An 18,619-nucleotide genomic window follows, 5' to 3' on the forward strand; every position below is an offset into this window, starting at 1 on the left:
CTTAAAACCATTTAAACCATCCCCTTAAAACCTCCCTCCAGCAACCCTCAGTTTGTTCTTTACAGTTAAGAGTCTGTCTTATAGTTTGCCTCTCTCTTTCCCCTGCCATGTTCATGTGTTTCACTTCTTAAATTCCACATATGAGTGAAATGATATGGTTTTGTCCTTCTCTGACTTACTTTGTATATTATACTCTACCTCCATCCATATCCTTACAAATGGCAAGATTTCATTCTTTTTGATGGCTGAGTAATATTCCTGTGTGTGTATATGTGTGTGTGTGTGTGTGTGTGTGTGTGTAGACACACATATATGTATATATATACATACCATATCTTCTTCATCCATTCATCAGTCAGTGGACATTTGGACTCTCTCCATAGTTTGGCTATTGTTGATAATGCTGTTATAAACATCAGGGTGCATGTGCCCCTTCAAATCTGTGTTTTTATATCCTTTGGGTAAATATCAAATACTGCAATTATGGGTCATAGGGTAATTCTATTTTTAACTTTTTGAGGAACCTCCATACTGTTTTCCAGAGTGGCTGTATGAATTTGCCTTCCCACCAACAGTGCAAGAGGGTTCCACTTACCACATCCTCACCAACATCTGTTGTTTCCTATGTTGTTCATTTCAGTCATTCTGACATGCGTGAGGTGATATCTCACTGTAATTTTGATTTGCTTTTCCCTTATGATGAGTGGTGTTGAACATCTTTTCATGTGCCTCTTAGTCAGCCACATGCCTTCTTTGGAAAAATGTCTTTTCATATCTTTTGCCCATTTTTTAAATTGAATTATTTGTTTTTGGGTGTTGAGTTTTGTAAGTTCTTTATATATTTTGGGTACTAACCCTCTATCAGATATGGCACTTGCAAATATCTTCTCTGGTTCTGTAGGTGCCTTTTTTTTTTTTTTTTTTATCTATTGTTTCCTTTGCTGTGCAGAAGCTTTATATCTTGATTAAGTCCCAATAGTTCCTTTTATGATTTTGTTTGCCTTGCCTCAGGAGACGCATCTACTAAGAAGTTGCTCTGGCCATTGTCAAAGAGGTTACTGCCTTTGTTCTCTAGGATTTTGATGGTTTCCTGTCTCACATTTAGGTCTTTCACCAATTTTTAATTTATTAATTTATTTTATTATTTAATTTAATTTAATTTATTAATTTATTTTGTGTCTGATGTAAGAAAGTGGTTCAGTTTCATCCCTTTATATGTTGCTTTCCAGTATTCCCTGCAGCATTTTTTGAAGAGATTGTCCTTTTTCTATTGCATATTCTTTCCTGCTTCATTGAAGATTGATCAGAGTGTGTGGGTTTATTTGTGGGTTTTTTTATTCTGTTCCACTGATATATGTGTCTGTTTTTGAACCAGTACCATACTGTCTTGATCACTATAGCTTTGTAATATAACTTGAAGTCCAGAATTGTGATACCTCCATCTTTGTTTTTCTTTATCAGATTGCTGTGGCTATTCGTGGTCTTTTCTGGTTCCATAGAAATTTTAGGATTGTTCGTTCTAGCTCTATGAAAAACGCTGTTGGTATTTTGATAAGGATTGCACTAAATGTGTAGATTGCTTGGGTAGTATAGACATTTTCACAATCTTTGTTATTCTAATACGTGAGCATGGGATGTTTTTCCATTTCTTTGTGTCTTCAATTTCTTTCATTAGCATTTTCTAGATTTCAGAGTACAGATCTTTTACCTCTTTGTTTAGGTTTTTTTCTTAGATATCTTATAGGGTTCTTATAGGGTGCAATTATATGGAATCATTTCCTTGCTTTCTCTTTCTACTGCTGCATTATTGGTGTATAGAAATACAACAGATTTATGTATGTTGATCTTGTATATTGTGACTTTACTGAATTCATATATCAGTTCTAGCAATTATTTGGTAGAGTCTTCTGAGTTTTCTACATAGAGTATCATGTCATCTGCAAATAGTGAATGTTTGACTCTTTCCTTGCCTATTTGGATGCCTTGTATTTCTTTTTGTTGTCTGATTGCTAAGGCTAGGACTTCAGTAATGGTAATGAGAGTGAACATCCCTATCTTTTCCTGACTGTAGAGGAAAAGCTTTCAGTTTTTCCTGCTTAAGGATGATATTACCTGTGGGTCTTTCGTATACAGCCTTTATGATGTTGAGGTATGTTCCCTCTATCCCTGCTTTGCTGAGGGTTTTTATTAAGAATCGTTGTTACACTTCATCGAATGCTTTTTCTGCACCTGTTGAGAGGATCATATGGTTCTTATACTTTCTTTTATTAATGTGGTTTATCTCATTGATTGATTTGTGAATATTGAACCACCTTTGCAGCCCAGGAATATATCCCACTGATCATGTGGAATGATTCTTTTTGAATGTACTGTTGGATGCAATTTGCTAGATTTTGAGAATATTTTAATTTGTGTTCATCAAGGATATTGGCCTATAGTTCTCTTTTTTAGTATGGTCTTTGTCTGGGTTTGGAATCAAGATAATGCTGGCCTTGTAGAGTGAGATTAGAAGTTTACTTTCATTTCTATTTTTTTTTAAACAGTTTGAGAATAGGTATTAATTCTTCCTTAAATGTTTGGTAGAATTCTCCTGGGAAGACTCTGGCCCTGGACTTCTATTGAGAGATTTTTTATTTCTGATTCAGTTTCCTTGCTGATTATTCATCTCTTCAATTTTTCTATTTCTTCCTGTTTGGGGGTAATTTGTGTGTTTCTAGGAATTTATCTATTTCTTCCAGATTGCCCAATTTGTTGGCAAATAATTTTTCATAATATTCTCTTATAATTGTTTGTATTTATGTAGCATTGGCTGTAATCTCTCCTCCCCGGAAAATAATTCCTTAAGCAGCTTCAGACATTTGTGCTTTAGGGAGAAAGTTCTCTCAGAGCCTTTGTGAAAAGGAGATTTTAATGGGGGTGAGGGTGTTCTGTGTCTCTGAAGTAGGAAAAGGGCAGCAGAGAAAGGAGCAGAGCTAGAAAGATGTAGGCAAAAAACAAGCTTTAAATTGGACTGAAATAAAAGGAAGACTTAAACTGAGACCAAAAGCAACATGCCTGAGGGTACGTTGAACTGGTAAATAGAAGGATTATCATATTATGTTCTCCCAGATGTTTCACACAGAGATATTATCAGTGAAAGTCGCCAACACTAAGTCCTCAAAGGCAGTGCTACTTGATTTTATGTATATATTAATGCTGTGTCTCTGGCGCTTAAATGTGATTTGAACTAAATTAGCAGGTGCATTGGGGAGAGAAAGTCAAAATAACACCCCAACAGAGAATATGGAGTAAGTACATGAGAAACATAGCAAGGGCAACTGATTTGCTTAGGCTGGACATGCAACTCTTAAGATTTGGGCAAGTCTCTCTTAATCTTACAAAACAAACTGAGGGTTGCTGGGGGGAGGGAGGATGTGGAGAGGGTGGTTAGGTTATGGACATTGAGGAAGGTATGTAATATGGTGAGTGCTGTGAAGTGTGTAAGCCTGATGATTCACAGACCTGTACCCCTGGGGCAAATAATACATTATATGTTAATAAAAATAATTAATAAGAAAGAAAAAACAGAAAAAGGGAAAAAAAAAGATCTGGGCAAGTGTCAAGATACTCAAGTGTTGTTTCTTTCTTGCATTGTATGTAGACCCTTGAGTAGAAATGAAGATCAAAGACTGCAGGGTTGTTGGTACTGGAAAAGGCATTACAACTCTCAGATCCTTGCCTGACAGGAGGAAGCTAACATTCACAAAAGTGTGTTCTCCTGGTGAAGCTATTCACGTGCTCTCCAGGTGTGCTGACCTGTATTACTTTCCCAGGTGTGGAAAACTTGATGGCATATTTGAGGTGGAGGGGACTGCACCCACTCCTGGCTTTGTGGGTTCTGGTGAGGTGGCTGCTGGTAAATTAACCTGAGCTTCAATTGGTCTGGAATTCTCTTTGCCTCTTAAAACAAAAAGTTAAGAAAAATCCAGACATACAAAAAATGGGAGTGAAGGACTATAAAGCATAGGAGTAAGACTCTCCAAACTGGTCTTCTTTCCCTTTGTTCCTTCCCCCAATCCCTTCTCTCAGCATGCAGGCAGAGTTTCTCTAGAAAGTCAGATGATGTCAGCTTCTGCCCCAAAGCCTCCAATTGCTCCCCATTTCTCCTGAGGTAAAAATCAACATATTATAATTGCCTATGACAGATATCATCTTACTTTTTACCCTCACTTAATACTCTAAAATAATTTTTAAATAATTTTTAAAAATAATTTTTTAAATTATGTACCCCTTTGCATGCTTTTCGGTTAACATCTGAAGTTTTTTGTCTTAAGTTTGAATAATCAGATAAGAGGCAACTTCTGGTGAGTTGTAGATATTGATATTGAAAATGAAACAAAAATTAGAACATTCGTGTGCACCTAATAGAATCTACCATAGCTACACAATAGTTACCATCAAATACTCCATAGGGCATCCCTTCATATACTCTTCTCAACAGGAGGAAATGCCACAGGGGTCCTTTTTCTTCATATAACCCCATTTCCACCCCACTTCCCACTTCACAGCCTTATCTTAATGTATTTTGTGCTCGAAAGTCTGTTAGTGGTTACTCTTACATACTTCTCAGTAATAAAAATACGTATATAAATTTACAGATTTTATTTTTTTCCTGTTACTATAGGCTTTATGTGGCCCAGCTAGCTCAGTCGGTAGAGCACGAGACTCTTATAGGCTTTATGTGTACAAAGAAATTCCTGGGTTCAGCATTTATAATTACCTTTAATATATAATTAATTGAAACAACTAGATTCAAATTTAACAAAAAATTTAAATATATTTCTTTTGACAGATATAAGATCAGATACAGGTTTTGTGGGACTAACATTTGCAAATACAAATTTAGGAACAAGACTTTGGAAGAGCCCAGTGTACATGAAGGGCCTGTAGCTTAAGTTTCATTAGCTTCAGCCTCTGGACACATAGAGTGCTTTGGTGTTGTTCCTCATATTAGATTATGTACCATTACTTCTTATTATGTGTTGCCAAAATGAGATAGGACTTAGCACCAATTTTATCCGTTTTTTTACTTGGTTTCCCTTAATGCTGAGAAAATGTAAATGTAAATAAGTAGATGGAAACAGATGGGAGTTTTATTATAGAAATATCTTTATTTTTTTTTAAGATTTTATTTATTTATTTGACAGACAGAGATTACAAGTAGGCAGAGAGGCAAGCAGAGAGAGAGGAGGAAGCAGGCTCCCCGCTGAGCAGAGAGCCCGATGTGGGGCTCGATCCCAGGACTCTGAGATCATGACCTGAGCCGAAGTCAGAGGCTTTAACCCACTGAGCTACCCAGGTGCCCCAGTAATATCTTTATTCTTTAAGTTATTTTGACATTAAATGCTTACAATCACATCATGATCTGTTATTATTTTTAATGATTTGACAGCAGTCAACTCCATTGGGACTACTTCTAATGTGTTGAAAGCAAAGAATCAGAAACCACCCTGCTGCAAAAACAAGCATTACCCCTCAACTGAGTTCACTTGGTTTCTTAACCTCCACACTGTTATTTAACATGGTCCCTTTGTGTGGCAACTTAGAGGCACTGAGCCGCAGTAAGATTTGGGAGGGTTGAATGGGGGAAGAATGCGGGCCAAAGGGAAAGTGGAAAAGGAAAGATGTGTCCTCAGGCAGATGGACTTTAGGGAAGCATGATAGGAAAAATGAAATGTAGATAGTGCTTCTCTTTAGATTGTCTGTGTGCCTCTGTATCCCTTGAAAAGTCTTTAAATACAGCCAGGTTCCTATGCCCCAGTTTGAAGATTATTGGTCCACAAGGTTCTAAACAGTCCCTGTTCCCCTCACCATATCTTTCTGTCTTCATCCTATTTTACTGTCATACTTGCCCTAGTCACACTGACTTCTTTGCTGTTCCTTCAATGTTCAGAGCATTCTCTAGCCTTGAGGCCTGCTCAAAAGTCACTTTTACAACAAGATCTTCCTCAACTGCCTTATTTTAAACTACAACTTCTCTCTCTCTCTCTCTCTCTCTCTCTCCCAGCCCCCCCATATACCCTGTCTTCCTTCTTTTATTTTTCCCTATAACACATAGAAGAGTTCAATATATATTTGCTAAATGAATTAATTTCTGTGGGCTATAAATCAGTGTGTCCACATAAGCCATCAAAGAGTGCTCCATGTTCTAAGATTATGCTTGGGCTGGGAAACAGGGATCATCTCAGGATGTGGCCATTTTCTGCTCTCTATGGTGTTTCATTGCAGTGTGTCAGGAAGCAGTGTGGGAAGCATATCGGATCTTTCTGGATCGCATCCCTGAGCCAGGGGAATACCAGGACTGGGTCGGCCTCTGCCAGCAGGAGACTTTCTGCCTCTTTGACATCGGAAAAAATTTCAGCAATTCCCAGGAGCATCTGGACATTCTTCAGCAGGTGAACCTAAGCACTGTACATTTGGAACACTGTCCAAAGAGCTCCCAGGCCTCCAGTCCCTGCCCCTTTTCATTTGGTTTCTACTGTATAAGGATTAGTTGAAGAAATGCTTAGAGATATTTGAGAAAGCCAACCAGAATTTTATTTTTGCAAAATAGCATTGTACAGGCTGGTTGAAGTGAAGTTAAAGGAAAAAGGGGATGAAAATAGACTTTAGCTCTTCAGTTGACATTTTCCCCTGGTAAAATTACTTTTTATCTTTCTGCAGAGAATAAAACAGAGACACTTCCCTGAGAGGTAAGTACCCAAAATAGAGTGCAGCATGCTCTTGACTTTTGAAAGATCATATAATGGAGTGAGACTGAGCTATTGTACTTTTATGATATTATGTCAGCACTGAAATCTGTGTAAGTTATTCTGACAGACAAATTATGCATATACTGTGCTAAAGATAAATGAGTATATAAAGGGGAAATGGATAGACCCTAAAGACTAGATAAATGTTGGTGCTATGTTTGCAGATAAAATGGATCCATTACTATGTGTTAAGTATCTAATATGTATTTTCACTTATAAGATATAGAACAATTAAAATAGTTTGATTTTTAGAATTTATGATAAACTATTAGTTACATCAGGAAAATACTAATACAATCAGACAGCAACCTGCATTTTGAACTCTCATTTGGTATTCTGTGAAGCATTAATATTTCTCAAACTAAATTACCAAAGCACTGAGCTATACTCTCAGCAAGAACTAAATATCAAATAAGAAAATCAAAATGAGAAAAAGGCAGGGAAAAGTACATTAAATAAAATGATTAAAGAAGAGAGACAAACTCTAAACACAAATTACGTACATTTTATAACATTTAGAAATCTAATTCTGAAGACAATACTAAGAGAGACACAAATTTGGCTGTATGACTTACTGACAATTCTTTATAATGCTTTTCACATTTGTTCCTTCATTTCTATTCTCTTTGCCAACAACCTCTTCTAGGACCTCACTAATTTACGCTGTGAAAAATGTCAAATCTGATCTCCCTAATGGATTTCCCTGCCTCTAACCTCTTCCCCTCCTTAACTTGTATAACTGTTACTGGATTAATAAGCCTGAAAAAAAATTCCTTTTGTCTCATTGGGCTTTGTTCAATGACATTCAAAAGAATCCCACATGTTCCTCTTACCCTTCTGAATATCCTCTGCCCACTGTTACCTTCATGCTCTGTGTGCAGAAGGCTGACTGGTAAGGATAGAGTCATGCACAGCTTTTGCCCTGACTCCTAGGTAGGACCAGCCAGTGGGGGAGCAGGAGATCAGAGGGAGAGAAGAGAATGAGATGAGTGAATTTCTCCCCTCTCCTCACCTCCAGCTTGCAAAGTCTCCAAGGGCTGTTGTTCTCCTTCAGCTTCAACTCAGCTCCTGTCAAGCAGCCTTTCCACAGATCCCTCTCTGTCTCTGGTTCATGGTAACTGGGCTAAGCGTACTTTGAGCACCCCACTGTTACCAGCCTTGGGGTACTGCGCTTGGCTTTGTGGTTGTTCTTATACTCTTCCCACACCTTAATAAGTCATTCCTTTTTTAAACTTTGCTCAAATCATCCCACAATGAGTGAGCCGTCTGTGTCCTGCCAGGACCTTCACTGAGGCATAGGCCAAACTAATCATTTGAGACCTTCCACCCCCTGACCTTTCCAACTTTGCATCCATTACCCATGATCCCACTGTTGCTACCATGTCACCCACTGCACATAGACCACGTCTTCCTCATCCTGGATTCTGACTCCTAGCCTTTCCCTCTTGCTCGGAAAACCTGCCTTTTCTACGTTACCTATCCAAATCCTACTCTCCTTCCAGCTCATAGTGAAGTCCCACCTGGATTCCATGATGTCGAAACAGCCCATTTGAGCCTGCAGCAGTAGCTCCCTGCTTTGAACTTTATGCTCCTTTTGGCACTTACATTATTATTTAACACTTCCCTCATTTTACCATATTTTCCTGTAAGAGTTTAAACTCCTCAAGGGCAGGAAACTTTTCATATCTCTCTACCCACCACCACAGACCTGAGCAAAATTCTCATATATTTTGTTAATTGGTAAGTCTACAGAGCCACTCTTTAGAAATTTTAAAAAGTTGTTATGAGAAGAAATAATGTGATTGAAGAAAACCTTACTACTAGAGTATTAACTTTGTTCACAAGACACAGATATTCAGTCTTCTGATTAACTATAGGATGGTACTTATTCCCCCGTCTTCAAAAAAAAGAAAAAGAAAACAAAGGAAAGGCCATCCATCCATAAGAAAAAAATCCAACAGGGTGTACCAAGAATTGATTAAAAAAAAAAATTAAAAATCATAGGAAACAGCTACCAAAGACAGAAGGAGAAAGAAATAGAATCATCTCATCCATTCCTGTGTCTACCAACATTGCTGGAAAGAATGGCTAAGATGTAAGAGACAAACATTGAACATTAACTATGATTATCAAATTGGGAAGAAAGGGAGGGAGGGAGGGAGGACGGCCAGCCCGTTATTTCAAGCCTTTCTAGGAAGACAAAACAGAAAACTTTCTCACCTGAGTAGCCTGTAAATCTGCCAGTTTCAAATGACTTTAAAATAAAAGCCAGTGAAAGAACCCAGTGTCCCAGCTTCCCAAATTATAGCTTCTGAGGAATGGTCTAGATTGTCATTGCAGTAACAGAATTACACCCAGTGGCAAAGGATGAGGAAATAGCATCTGACACAGGATCCTGCTCAAAGCAGGCTGTTGACTTGTAACTAATGCTATAGCCAGCACTTTAATAACTGTTCCTCTTGGCTGTTTTCTTTTTTATAGGAAGGTAAAATAAGGATGCCAGAGTTATAATAAGAGGAAAGATATCTTACTATAAACAAAGTTCTATAAAGTGAAAAAAAAGGAAAATTGTCTAAATCACAAATGCTCTGTTTGATATGAGATCTTTATAAATATGATATCCATAAAAAATATTTCCTAAGTATATAGCAAAGTACCAGTAGAAACAAACAAGAATACCTAATTCCAAAATGGTCTGAAGTTATGTTTAGCCCGTGTGTACTAATATAGTGTTTATACTATATTGTGTTTACATCTATTCTAATTGGTCACATGTTTACATCTATTCTAATTGGTCACAGCCCATGCTGTGGATAATATTTTGTATATTATGTCTATTAAGACTTTGGTAAAACTGGGTGTGTTAGAAATATGTATGTAGATGATCCCATTGTCTTGAGCCAGTCAGGATGACTCTACAACACAGAGCATCTAACCATTTCCTTTGGTCTTCCCATCATCATGAATCACAGAAAACTGGATTGAGTATATTGGGCAACTATTACTAAATTGTACTAACGCAGACACAAGATAATTAAACCTAATAGCTTATAGTAACAAATCTTTCAGTGAGCTTCAAAAGAGATTACTACTGCTACTCCTTTCTATATAGAAGTTGCTTGCTAGAACAGGCCAACGTCATAACAGACAGCTATATAACCATGCCCTTGGATTTGCCCTTAGCTATCTTCCAGACTGCCTCTGCATGGCAGTGCCAACTTACCCATAACAGCCTACCCAAGAACTCCTTCTGTGTCCGGAATAAGTATTTAATACACCCGCATTATCCAGAAATCTTCCTCTCTCCTATTACTGTAACCAGTAACCACAAGAGTTACTTTAGTAAATAAACTTAAGAACTCTCTGGATTTGCAGGTTTGAGGATCGGAGATTTTAGCAAGAACATTCAGCCATAGATCATATCATGCAATTACCTTTGATGTCAAGGACACAGTGCAAGTACAATGGGACTATAAAACATAAAAAAGCCCCAAAGACCAGTTTTGCTTATGATGGAAGTGCTCCCCAGGACCACATGAAAGATGCTTATGGAACACCCTGGAGTCAAACATAACCATTTTCAAGAGTTGTTTGAATTTTTCTTCAATGAAAATACACTTGAAGATTACTTCTATAATGAAAGAAATAGGCAAACCCAGTTTTAAAGGGGTCTCCTCTAATTTTTAGGTCTGTTGAGTATAGGGAAAGTAAATGCATTTCTCCTGTTGTTATCAAGCTCCTTTTCATCACCTCTTCTTTCTTTTCTGCTGTGGTGTTAGAAAAGATGAAGCATCTACAGAGGAGACATTTGGAGAGCCGGGTGAGACCCCTGTGTTTTCTACAGGTAAGCTTAGGTCTCCTCCTTCACCTGCTCCTGAACCTTAATTCAAATGATCATGAAAGTATATTATTTAAAAAGCAATCCTTAATTGAAGCTGACAGAATTCATAACATACTTTCTCAAAGCTAAATGATATTTCTAATTTTAGAAAATAATTTAAATGCTTTGTATAAAACTTGAAAAGTTTAGAAAAGAATAAAGGTAAAGCCAAATCACCCATTATCCTACAACTTGGAGACAATCATTACCAATATTTTCAAACAAATAAACTCAAGATAAATATCTGTCTTGCATCCTTTATATAGTTACAAGTGGAAAAATTAACTAGATCTCATTGTCGAAACCATTTAACTGTAACATACCTAGGATAGCACCAAACTAGGATAGCACCTAGAAGAGAAGAATGGAGACTTCAACTAGGATCAAAAGTTTGAGTTATATTTTTCTCAAGAACATATTTATGTGATCTTAAAAAAAAAAAATGAGGTAAGAAGGCATCCCACATCTATAAATTCCAGAATGACAGAAAAAACACATGAAACTTTGACCTTGTTCTAATGTAAATTTCTCCAATCTCATTTTTGTGCCTGTCATGTTTTTAATTTCCATAGACGTTGCCAGTGTCTCCCTCGGACCCTTCCCGCTCACTCTGGAGGACACACTCCTCAATGACACCAAGATGCCTACAATAGTAAGAAGTTCTGAGAGTGAATCTATCTCTTTACATGCCTGTTTTTGTTTTATTAGTAATGCAAGAAAAGAGAATGGGTGAATTAGCCATTCAGTATCACTGGTGCTGCATTTTTATCACTCCAATTAAGAGTCAGTGACTTTGTTCTATTCGAGATTCTTCCTTCCTCTAGGGAATGAGGGGAAAATGGTTGAAAACTAGAATAAGGTGGGAGGGATTGCAAGAAACAACTCAATTATAAACTCCAGGATGGCAAGGACCCTTTTACCCCCAGTAAAAGGGTATTTGACCTATAGGTCATATGGCTGCGGATTCGCTGGAACTATTGCTGTGAACAAAGAATTAAAATGTTCCATTTTTCTCAAAAATATTAGTCCAAGAACAGTGAAAATTGCTGTTGGAAAAAAAATATTGAGATTAAACGTATTCACTATAAAATTTCAAAGACAATTCTGGTTTGCCTTCTCTTTTCTCACACTACTTGCCTCCCGTTCCTTCAAAATCTATTATAGGTCCCCCCTTCTCCAGTAAATATTCCCTGAACGTTTCCTTTCGTATTTACCACATCTTCCTCTTACCCTTTTTATCACCTGCATCTATCACTTATTCTTTCATTCAGCAAACGTTTTCCTAAAATCCTCTGATATGCCAGACATTGGGGTATGTGCCAAAGATCCTAAGTTGAGTAAGACACAGTTCCGCCTTCAAGAAATTTATAATGCAAATAAGTACAACAAAATAATCTAGTTGCTGTACTTGAAGATGGCAGGTATATAGAATAGATCAAAATGATAGACCAGAACAGGTTGCAAAGGATGTGACCCCCAGTCCTGTATATTCACAGAGAGTTTGTGCGTAAATGGCCACTTTTTTTTTTTTAACTTTGGGAGATTTAATGAAGTATGAGAATCATACTGGATTCAGGAGATTATATGTGGAGTGACAAGATTACCATATAAAAAGACTCTGGGTGAGTATGGCATAGATATTAAATGAGAAATTAAAATATTATTCACTGCTCCAGGAGATTAGAGGAGACAAAGATTTCTTCCCTAAATGATCAGAGGAAATATTATTTTAAATGAACCATAAAATATTAGTAAGAAGTAAAAATGTGTGTGTGTATATATGTGTGTATCCCCATGTTTTAGTGCTGGGATGAGCATGGAGAGCAGTGAGGAGGGTCTCCAGTCAGGAGATTAGCACAAGTGATATGGTATCTTATAAACAGTGAACAAGCTATCTGGTAGTCAGTGCAGGGAAAAATGATACAGACTACAGTTATTCAAGCAGCAACAATTCCATTTACAATTGTACAAAAATATATATATCTAGGAATAAATCAAACCAAAGAGGTGAAAAACCTGTACTCTGAAAACTATAAAATACTGATGAAAGAAACTGAAGATGACACAAAGATATAAAAAGGCATTCCTCCCCTGGGGATAAAAATATATGTTTATAAAAAATAAAAAATTATTTAAAAAAAAGGCATTCCTTGCTCATGGATTAGAAGAATAAATATTGTTAAAATGTCTATACCACCCAAAGCAATTTACACATTTAATGCAATCCCTATCAAAATACCAAGAGCATTTTTCAAAGAGCTAGAACGAAGAATCTTGAAATTTGAATGGAACCACAAAAGACCCCAAACAGAACAAGCAACCTTGAAAAAGAAGAGCAAAACTGGAGGTGTCACAATTCTGGATTTCAGTTAAATTATAAAACTGTAGTAATCAAAACAGTATGGTACTGGCACAAAAATAGACATATAAATCAATGGAACAGAATTGAAAACCCAGAAATAAACCCACAACTGTATGGTCAACTAATTTTTGACAAAGCAGAAGAGAATATCGAATGAGAAAAGGACAGTCTCTTTGCCAAATAGTGTTGGGAAAATTGGACAGCAACATGCAAAAGAAAGTAGTTGGACCCCTTTATTATACCATACACAAATATAAATACAAAATGTATTAAAAATCTAGTCATGAGACAGGAAACCATAAATAAAACCATAAAAAAAAACAGAGAAGGGAATACAGACAGTAACCTCTTTGACATTGGCCACAGCAACTTATTTCTAGATATGTCTCCTGAGGCAAGGGAAATAAAAACAAAAATAAACTGTTGGGACCACATCAAAATAAAAAGCTTCTACACAGCGAAGAAAAAAATCAATAAAACTAAAAGTCTACAGAATGGAAGAAGATATTTGTAAGTGGCATATCTGATGAAAGGTTATTATCCAGAATATATAAAGAACTTGTAAAACTCAACACCCCAAAAACAAATAACCCAATTTTAAAAAGGGCAGAAGACATGAAGAGACGTTTTTCCAAAGAAGGCGAACAGACGGCCAAGAGACACATGAAAAAATGCTCATCATCATTCATCATCAGGGAAATACAAATCAAAACTACAATGAGGTATCACCTCACAGCTGTCAGAATGACTAAAATCAACAACACAAGAAATAATAGATGTTGGCAAGGATGTGGAGAAAAAAGGAACCGTCTTGCACTATTGATAGGAATGCCAACTGGTGGAGCCACTCTGGAGAACTATATGGAGGTTCCTCAAAAAGTTAAAAATAGAACTACCCTGTGACCCAGCAATTGCACTATTGAGTATTTATCCAAATAATACAAAAACACTAATTCAGACAGACACATGAACCCCTGTTTACAGTAGCATTATTTACAATAGACAAATTATGGAAACAGCCCAAGTATCTGTCAGCTGATGAATGGATATTTAAAAATGTGGTGTATATATATGCAATAGAATATTCCTCAACCATAAAAAAGAATGAAATCTTGCCATTTGCAAGGATGTAACCCTATGCTAGAGAGTATAATGCTAAGTGAAATAAGTTAGTCAGAGAAAGACAAATATCAGATGATTTCACTCAGATGTGGAATTTAAGAAACAAAACAAATGAGCAAAGGGAAAGAGAGAGAGAGAAACCTAGAAACAGATTCTTAACTATAGAGAACAAACTAATGGTTATCAGAGGGGAGGTGGGATAGGGGTGGGTGAAATAGGTGATGGGGATTAAGGGCTGCACTTGTCATGATGAGCACAGGATGATGTATGGAAGTGTTGAATCACTATATTGTACACCTGAGACTAAAATAACAGCGTATCTTAACTAACTGGAATTAAAATTAAAAATATTTTAAAATTAAAATTTTAAATTTTAGATTATTTAAATTTTAAATTAAAATTTAAAATATTCTATTTTTTTTTATTAAAAATTTTTTTTTTATTTTTATTTTTTAATTAGAGAGAGAGCACAAGTAGGCAAAAAGGCAGGCGGGGCAGTGGGGGACGGTAACAGGCTCCCTGCTGAACAGAGAGCCTGACTCGGGGCTTGATCCCAGGACCCTGAGATCATGACCTGAGCCGAAGGCAGAGGCTTAACCCACTGAGCCACCCAGGCACCCCCAGAGTCCATAATTTATATCACGGTTCACTCTTGTACATTCTATGGGTTTGGACAGATGTTTAGCTAGTATTTTATATTGATCATCTTATGTAGTTATGTTGAATTTTTTTTTTTAATTTTTTATTTTTTATAAACATATATTTTTATCCCCAGGGGTACAGGTCTGTGAATCACCAGGTTTACACACTTCATAGCACTCACCAAATCACATACCCTCCCCAATGTCCATAATCCCACCCCCTTCTCCCAAACCCCCTCCCCCCAGCAACCCTCAGTTTGTTTTGTGAGATTAAGAGTCACTTATGGTTTGTCTCCCTCCCAATCCCATCTTGTTTCATTTATTCTTCTTCTACCCACTTAAGCCTCCATGTTGCATCACCACTTCCTCATATCAGGGAGATCATATGATAGTTGTCGTTCTCTGCTTGACTTATTTCGCTAAGCATGATACGCTCTAGTTCCATCCATGTTGTTGCAAATGGCAAGATTTCATTTCTTTTGATGTCTGCATAGTATTCCATTGTGTATATATACCACATCTTCTTGATCCATTCATCTGTTGATGGACATCTAGGTTCTTTCCATAGTTTGGCTATTGTGGACATTGCTGCTATAAACATTCGGGTGCATGTGTCCCTTTGGATCACTACATTTGTATCTTTAGGGTAAATACCCAATAGTGCAATTGCTGGGTCATAGGGCAGTTCTATTTTCAACATTTTGAGGAACCTCCATGCTGTTTTCCAGAGTGGCTGCACCAGCTTGCATTCCCACCAACAGTGTAGGAGGGTTCCCCTTTCTCCGCATCCTCGCCAGCATCTGTCATTTCCTGACTTGTTGAAATTTTAGCCATTCTGACTGGTGTGAGGTGATATCTCATTGTGGTTTTGATTTGTATTTCCCTGATGCCAAGTGATATGGAGCACTTTTTCATGTGTCTGTTCGCCATCTGGATGTCTTCTTTGCAGAAATGTCTGTTCATGTCTTCTGCCCATTTCTTGATTGGATTATTTGTTCTTTGGGTGTTGAGTTTGCTAAGTTCTTTATAGATTCTGGACACTAGTCCTTTATCTGATATGTCGTTTGCAAATATCTTCTCCCATTCTGTCAGTTGTCTTTTGATTTTGTTAACTGTTTCCTTTGCTGTGCAAAAGCTTTTGATCTTGATGAAATCCCAGTAGTTCATTTTTTCCTTGCTTCCCTTGCCTTTTGCGTTGTTCCTAGGAAGATGTTGCTGCGGCAGAGGTCGAAGAGGTTGCTGCCCGTGTTCTCCTCAAGGATTTTGATGGATTCCTTTCGTACATTGAGATCCTTCATCCATTTTGAGTCTATTTTTGTGTGTGGTGTAAGGAAATGGTCCAATTTCATTTTTCTGCATGTGGCTGTCCAATTTTCCCAGCACCATTTATTGAAAAGGCTGTCTTTTTTCCATTGGACATTCTTTCCTGCTTTGTCGAAGATTAGTTGACCATAGATTTGAGGGTCTATTTCTGGGCTCTCTATTCTGTTCCATTGATCTATGTGTCTGTTTTTGTGCCAGTACCATGCTGTCTTGATGATGACAGCTTTGTAATAGAGCTTGAAGTCCGGAATTGTGATGCCACCAACGTTGGCTTTCTTTTTCAATATCCCTTTGGCTATTCGAGGTCTTTTCTGGTTCCATATAAATTTTAGAATTATTTGTTCCATTTCTTTGAAAAAGATGGATGGTACTTTGATAGGAATTGCATTAAATGTGTAGATTGCTTTAGGTAGCATAGACATTTTCACAATATTTATTCTTCCAATCCAGGAGCATGGAACATTTTTCCATTTCTTTGTGTCTTCCTCAATTTCTTTCATGAGTACTTTATAGTTTTCTGAGTATAGATTCTGTGTCTCTTTGGTTAGGTTTATTCCTAGGTATCTTATGGTTTTGGATGCAATTGTAAATGGGATTGACTCCTTAATAGCTCTTTCTTCTGTCTTGCTGTTGGTGTAGAGAAATGCAACTGATTTCTGTGCATTGATTTTATATCCTGACACTTTACTGAATTCCTGTATAAGTTCTAGCAGTTTTGGAGTGGAGTCTTTTGGGTTTTCCACATATAGTATCATATCATCTGCGAAGAGTGATAATTTGACTTCTTCTTTGCCGATTTGGATGCCTTTAATTTCCTTTTGTTGTCTGATTGCTGAGGCTAGGACCTCTAGTACGATGTTGAATAGCAGTGGTGATAATGGACATCCCTGCCGTGTTCCTGACCTTAGCGGAAAAGCTTTCAGTTTTTCTCCATTGAGAATGATCTTCAAAGTGTAGGGATAGAGGGCACATACCTCAATATCATCAAAGCCATCTATGAAAAACCCACCGTAAAATATTCTATTTTAAAAATAGAATACACTACCTGGGCCTACTCAGTAGTTTAATTAAAAAAGAAACTTTCATGAAAAAATATATAAAAAATAAATAAAATTTTTCAAGCAGATTGAGATCAGATTGTGGAGAGCCTTGGAGGTCAGGAAAGAACTTTGGAATTTTACACATAGATAATAGAGTATCACTGAGGATGCTGGGTAAGAAACATGGAAAATTAATCCAGTAGCTGAAGGTAATTAGAAGATTTCTCACGATTACATCTAAAGAATTTATTTAAATGTCTCATATGAACTTTAAATATGCCCAGTTAAATGGTAAGCTTCTAGAAGATAATACCACATGCCATACATTTTTCTTTTAACTTTCCATATGTCCTAGCACTGTTCTATACCATACAGATGCTTAATGTGTGTTATTTCAATGAGTGAGTGAATGAATGAATGAAAACAAACATCAATAGTCTGGCGAGTGTGAGTCTATATCCTCTGTGTGCACTATTAAAGTTAGAGGCTATGCTGCTGTCCCATGGAAAAGAGAACTTTGTGGTGAGAAATGAAGAGAGACTACATTGACTACCACCCACATGAGATTTGTCCCTCATGTCATTTTCCATTGGTTGGTCTCTTTCAGCTTCCACAGCTTTAATTTCACTAATAAGAGAATATGTACATTACCAAAGACTTTCCATTTTCTATAGACATGATTTTTACTCTTTTAAGAAAGCTGTTCAGATTTCATGACCATCTGGGTGCCCAATATTGAAAATCTGTCAAACCTCAAGCTTGAACCCAGCTCTAGGCTTGATCTGTACCCTGGGGGCCTACATGAATTCAGAACAGTGAGAGACTTCTGCCTGTTCTCAGTCCAGAGGGCAAGAAGGATGACCTCTGGTCCTTGATCAGAGGCCAAATCCAGGTCCTCAATAGAGTGCTTCTCTTCTAAGTCACACGCTACCAAAGGTGGCCCCAATATGCCATTCCTTCTGAGAGATATTTCAAACCCTCTCTTGATCTAACTAGGTTCAATGTGAAGTTTAAGCACAAATGGTCTCATTAAACCAGTCTAGACTCTTCCCTAAGAAAAGATTATATTAAGTAATCGCTCAGCATCCTTAGGTTATTTTGGGTAATCCAGTCGTCATCAAAGAGTATTTATAAAGTTATGCAAGAAGGTGGCACAATCCCAGTGACGGGATTATGTATGTATATATACATGCAGTATTTATGAATTATGTGTGTGTGTGTGTATATGTGTAAATGCTTTCATGAAGAGCACATAGCAGTATTCTCAAGGATTCTAAACAGTTAACTCATTGGAGCTTTGGTACATTGTCTCTCAATGAAATTCAGAGGACACTTCTAGTTCATAGGATTTTAAAAGCACTTGAGCCTTCATAATATACTTCTTGGGACATTATCAATATATACTGTTTAATATTACCATATGCTTATACTTTATGTTAAGAGAAGACTTTATATTTTAA

At 37.0% G+C, this 18,619-nt stretch overlaps 1 protein-coding gene across 1 annotated transcript in view; it reads left to right on the forward strand.

Annotated features, from left to right (window-relative positions):
- Nucleotides 1-18,619, forward strand: part of IMPG1 (interphotoreceptor matrix proteoglycan 1) — a 127,972-nt gene that overhangs the window by 27,534 nt on the left and 81,819 nt on the right. Inside the window, 4 exon segments of the mRNA XM_059177249.1 lie at nucleotides 6,268-6,434; nucleotides 6,703-6,731; nucleotides 10,571-10,635; nucleotides 11,244-11,323. Of these exon segments, the coding sequence (XP_059033232.1) occupies nucleotides 6,268-6,434; nucleotides 6,703-6,731; nucleotides 10,571-10,635; nucleotides 11,244-11,323 (341 nt within the window).

This window comes from Mustela lutreola, chromosome 6 (genome assembly GCF_030435805.1).
Source record: "Mustela lutreola isolate mMusLut2 chromosome 6, mMusLut2.pri, whole genome shotgun sequence".
NCBI classification, from domain to species: Eukaryota; Metazoa; Chordata; class Mammalia; order Carnivora; family Mustelidae; genus Mustela; species Mustela lutreola.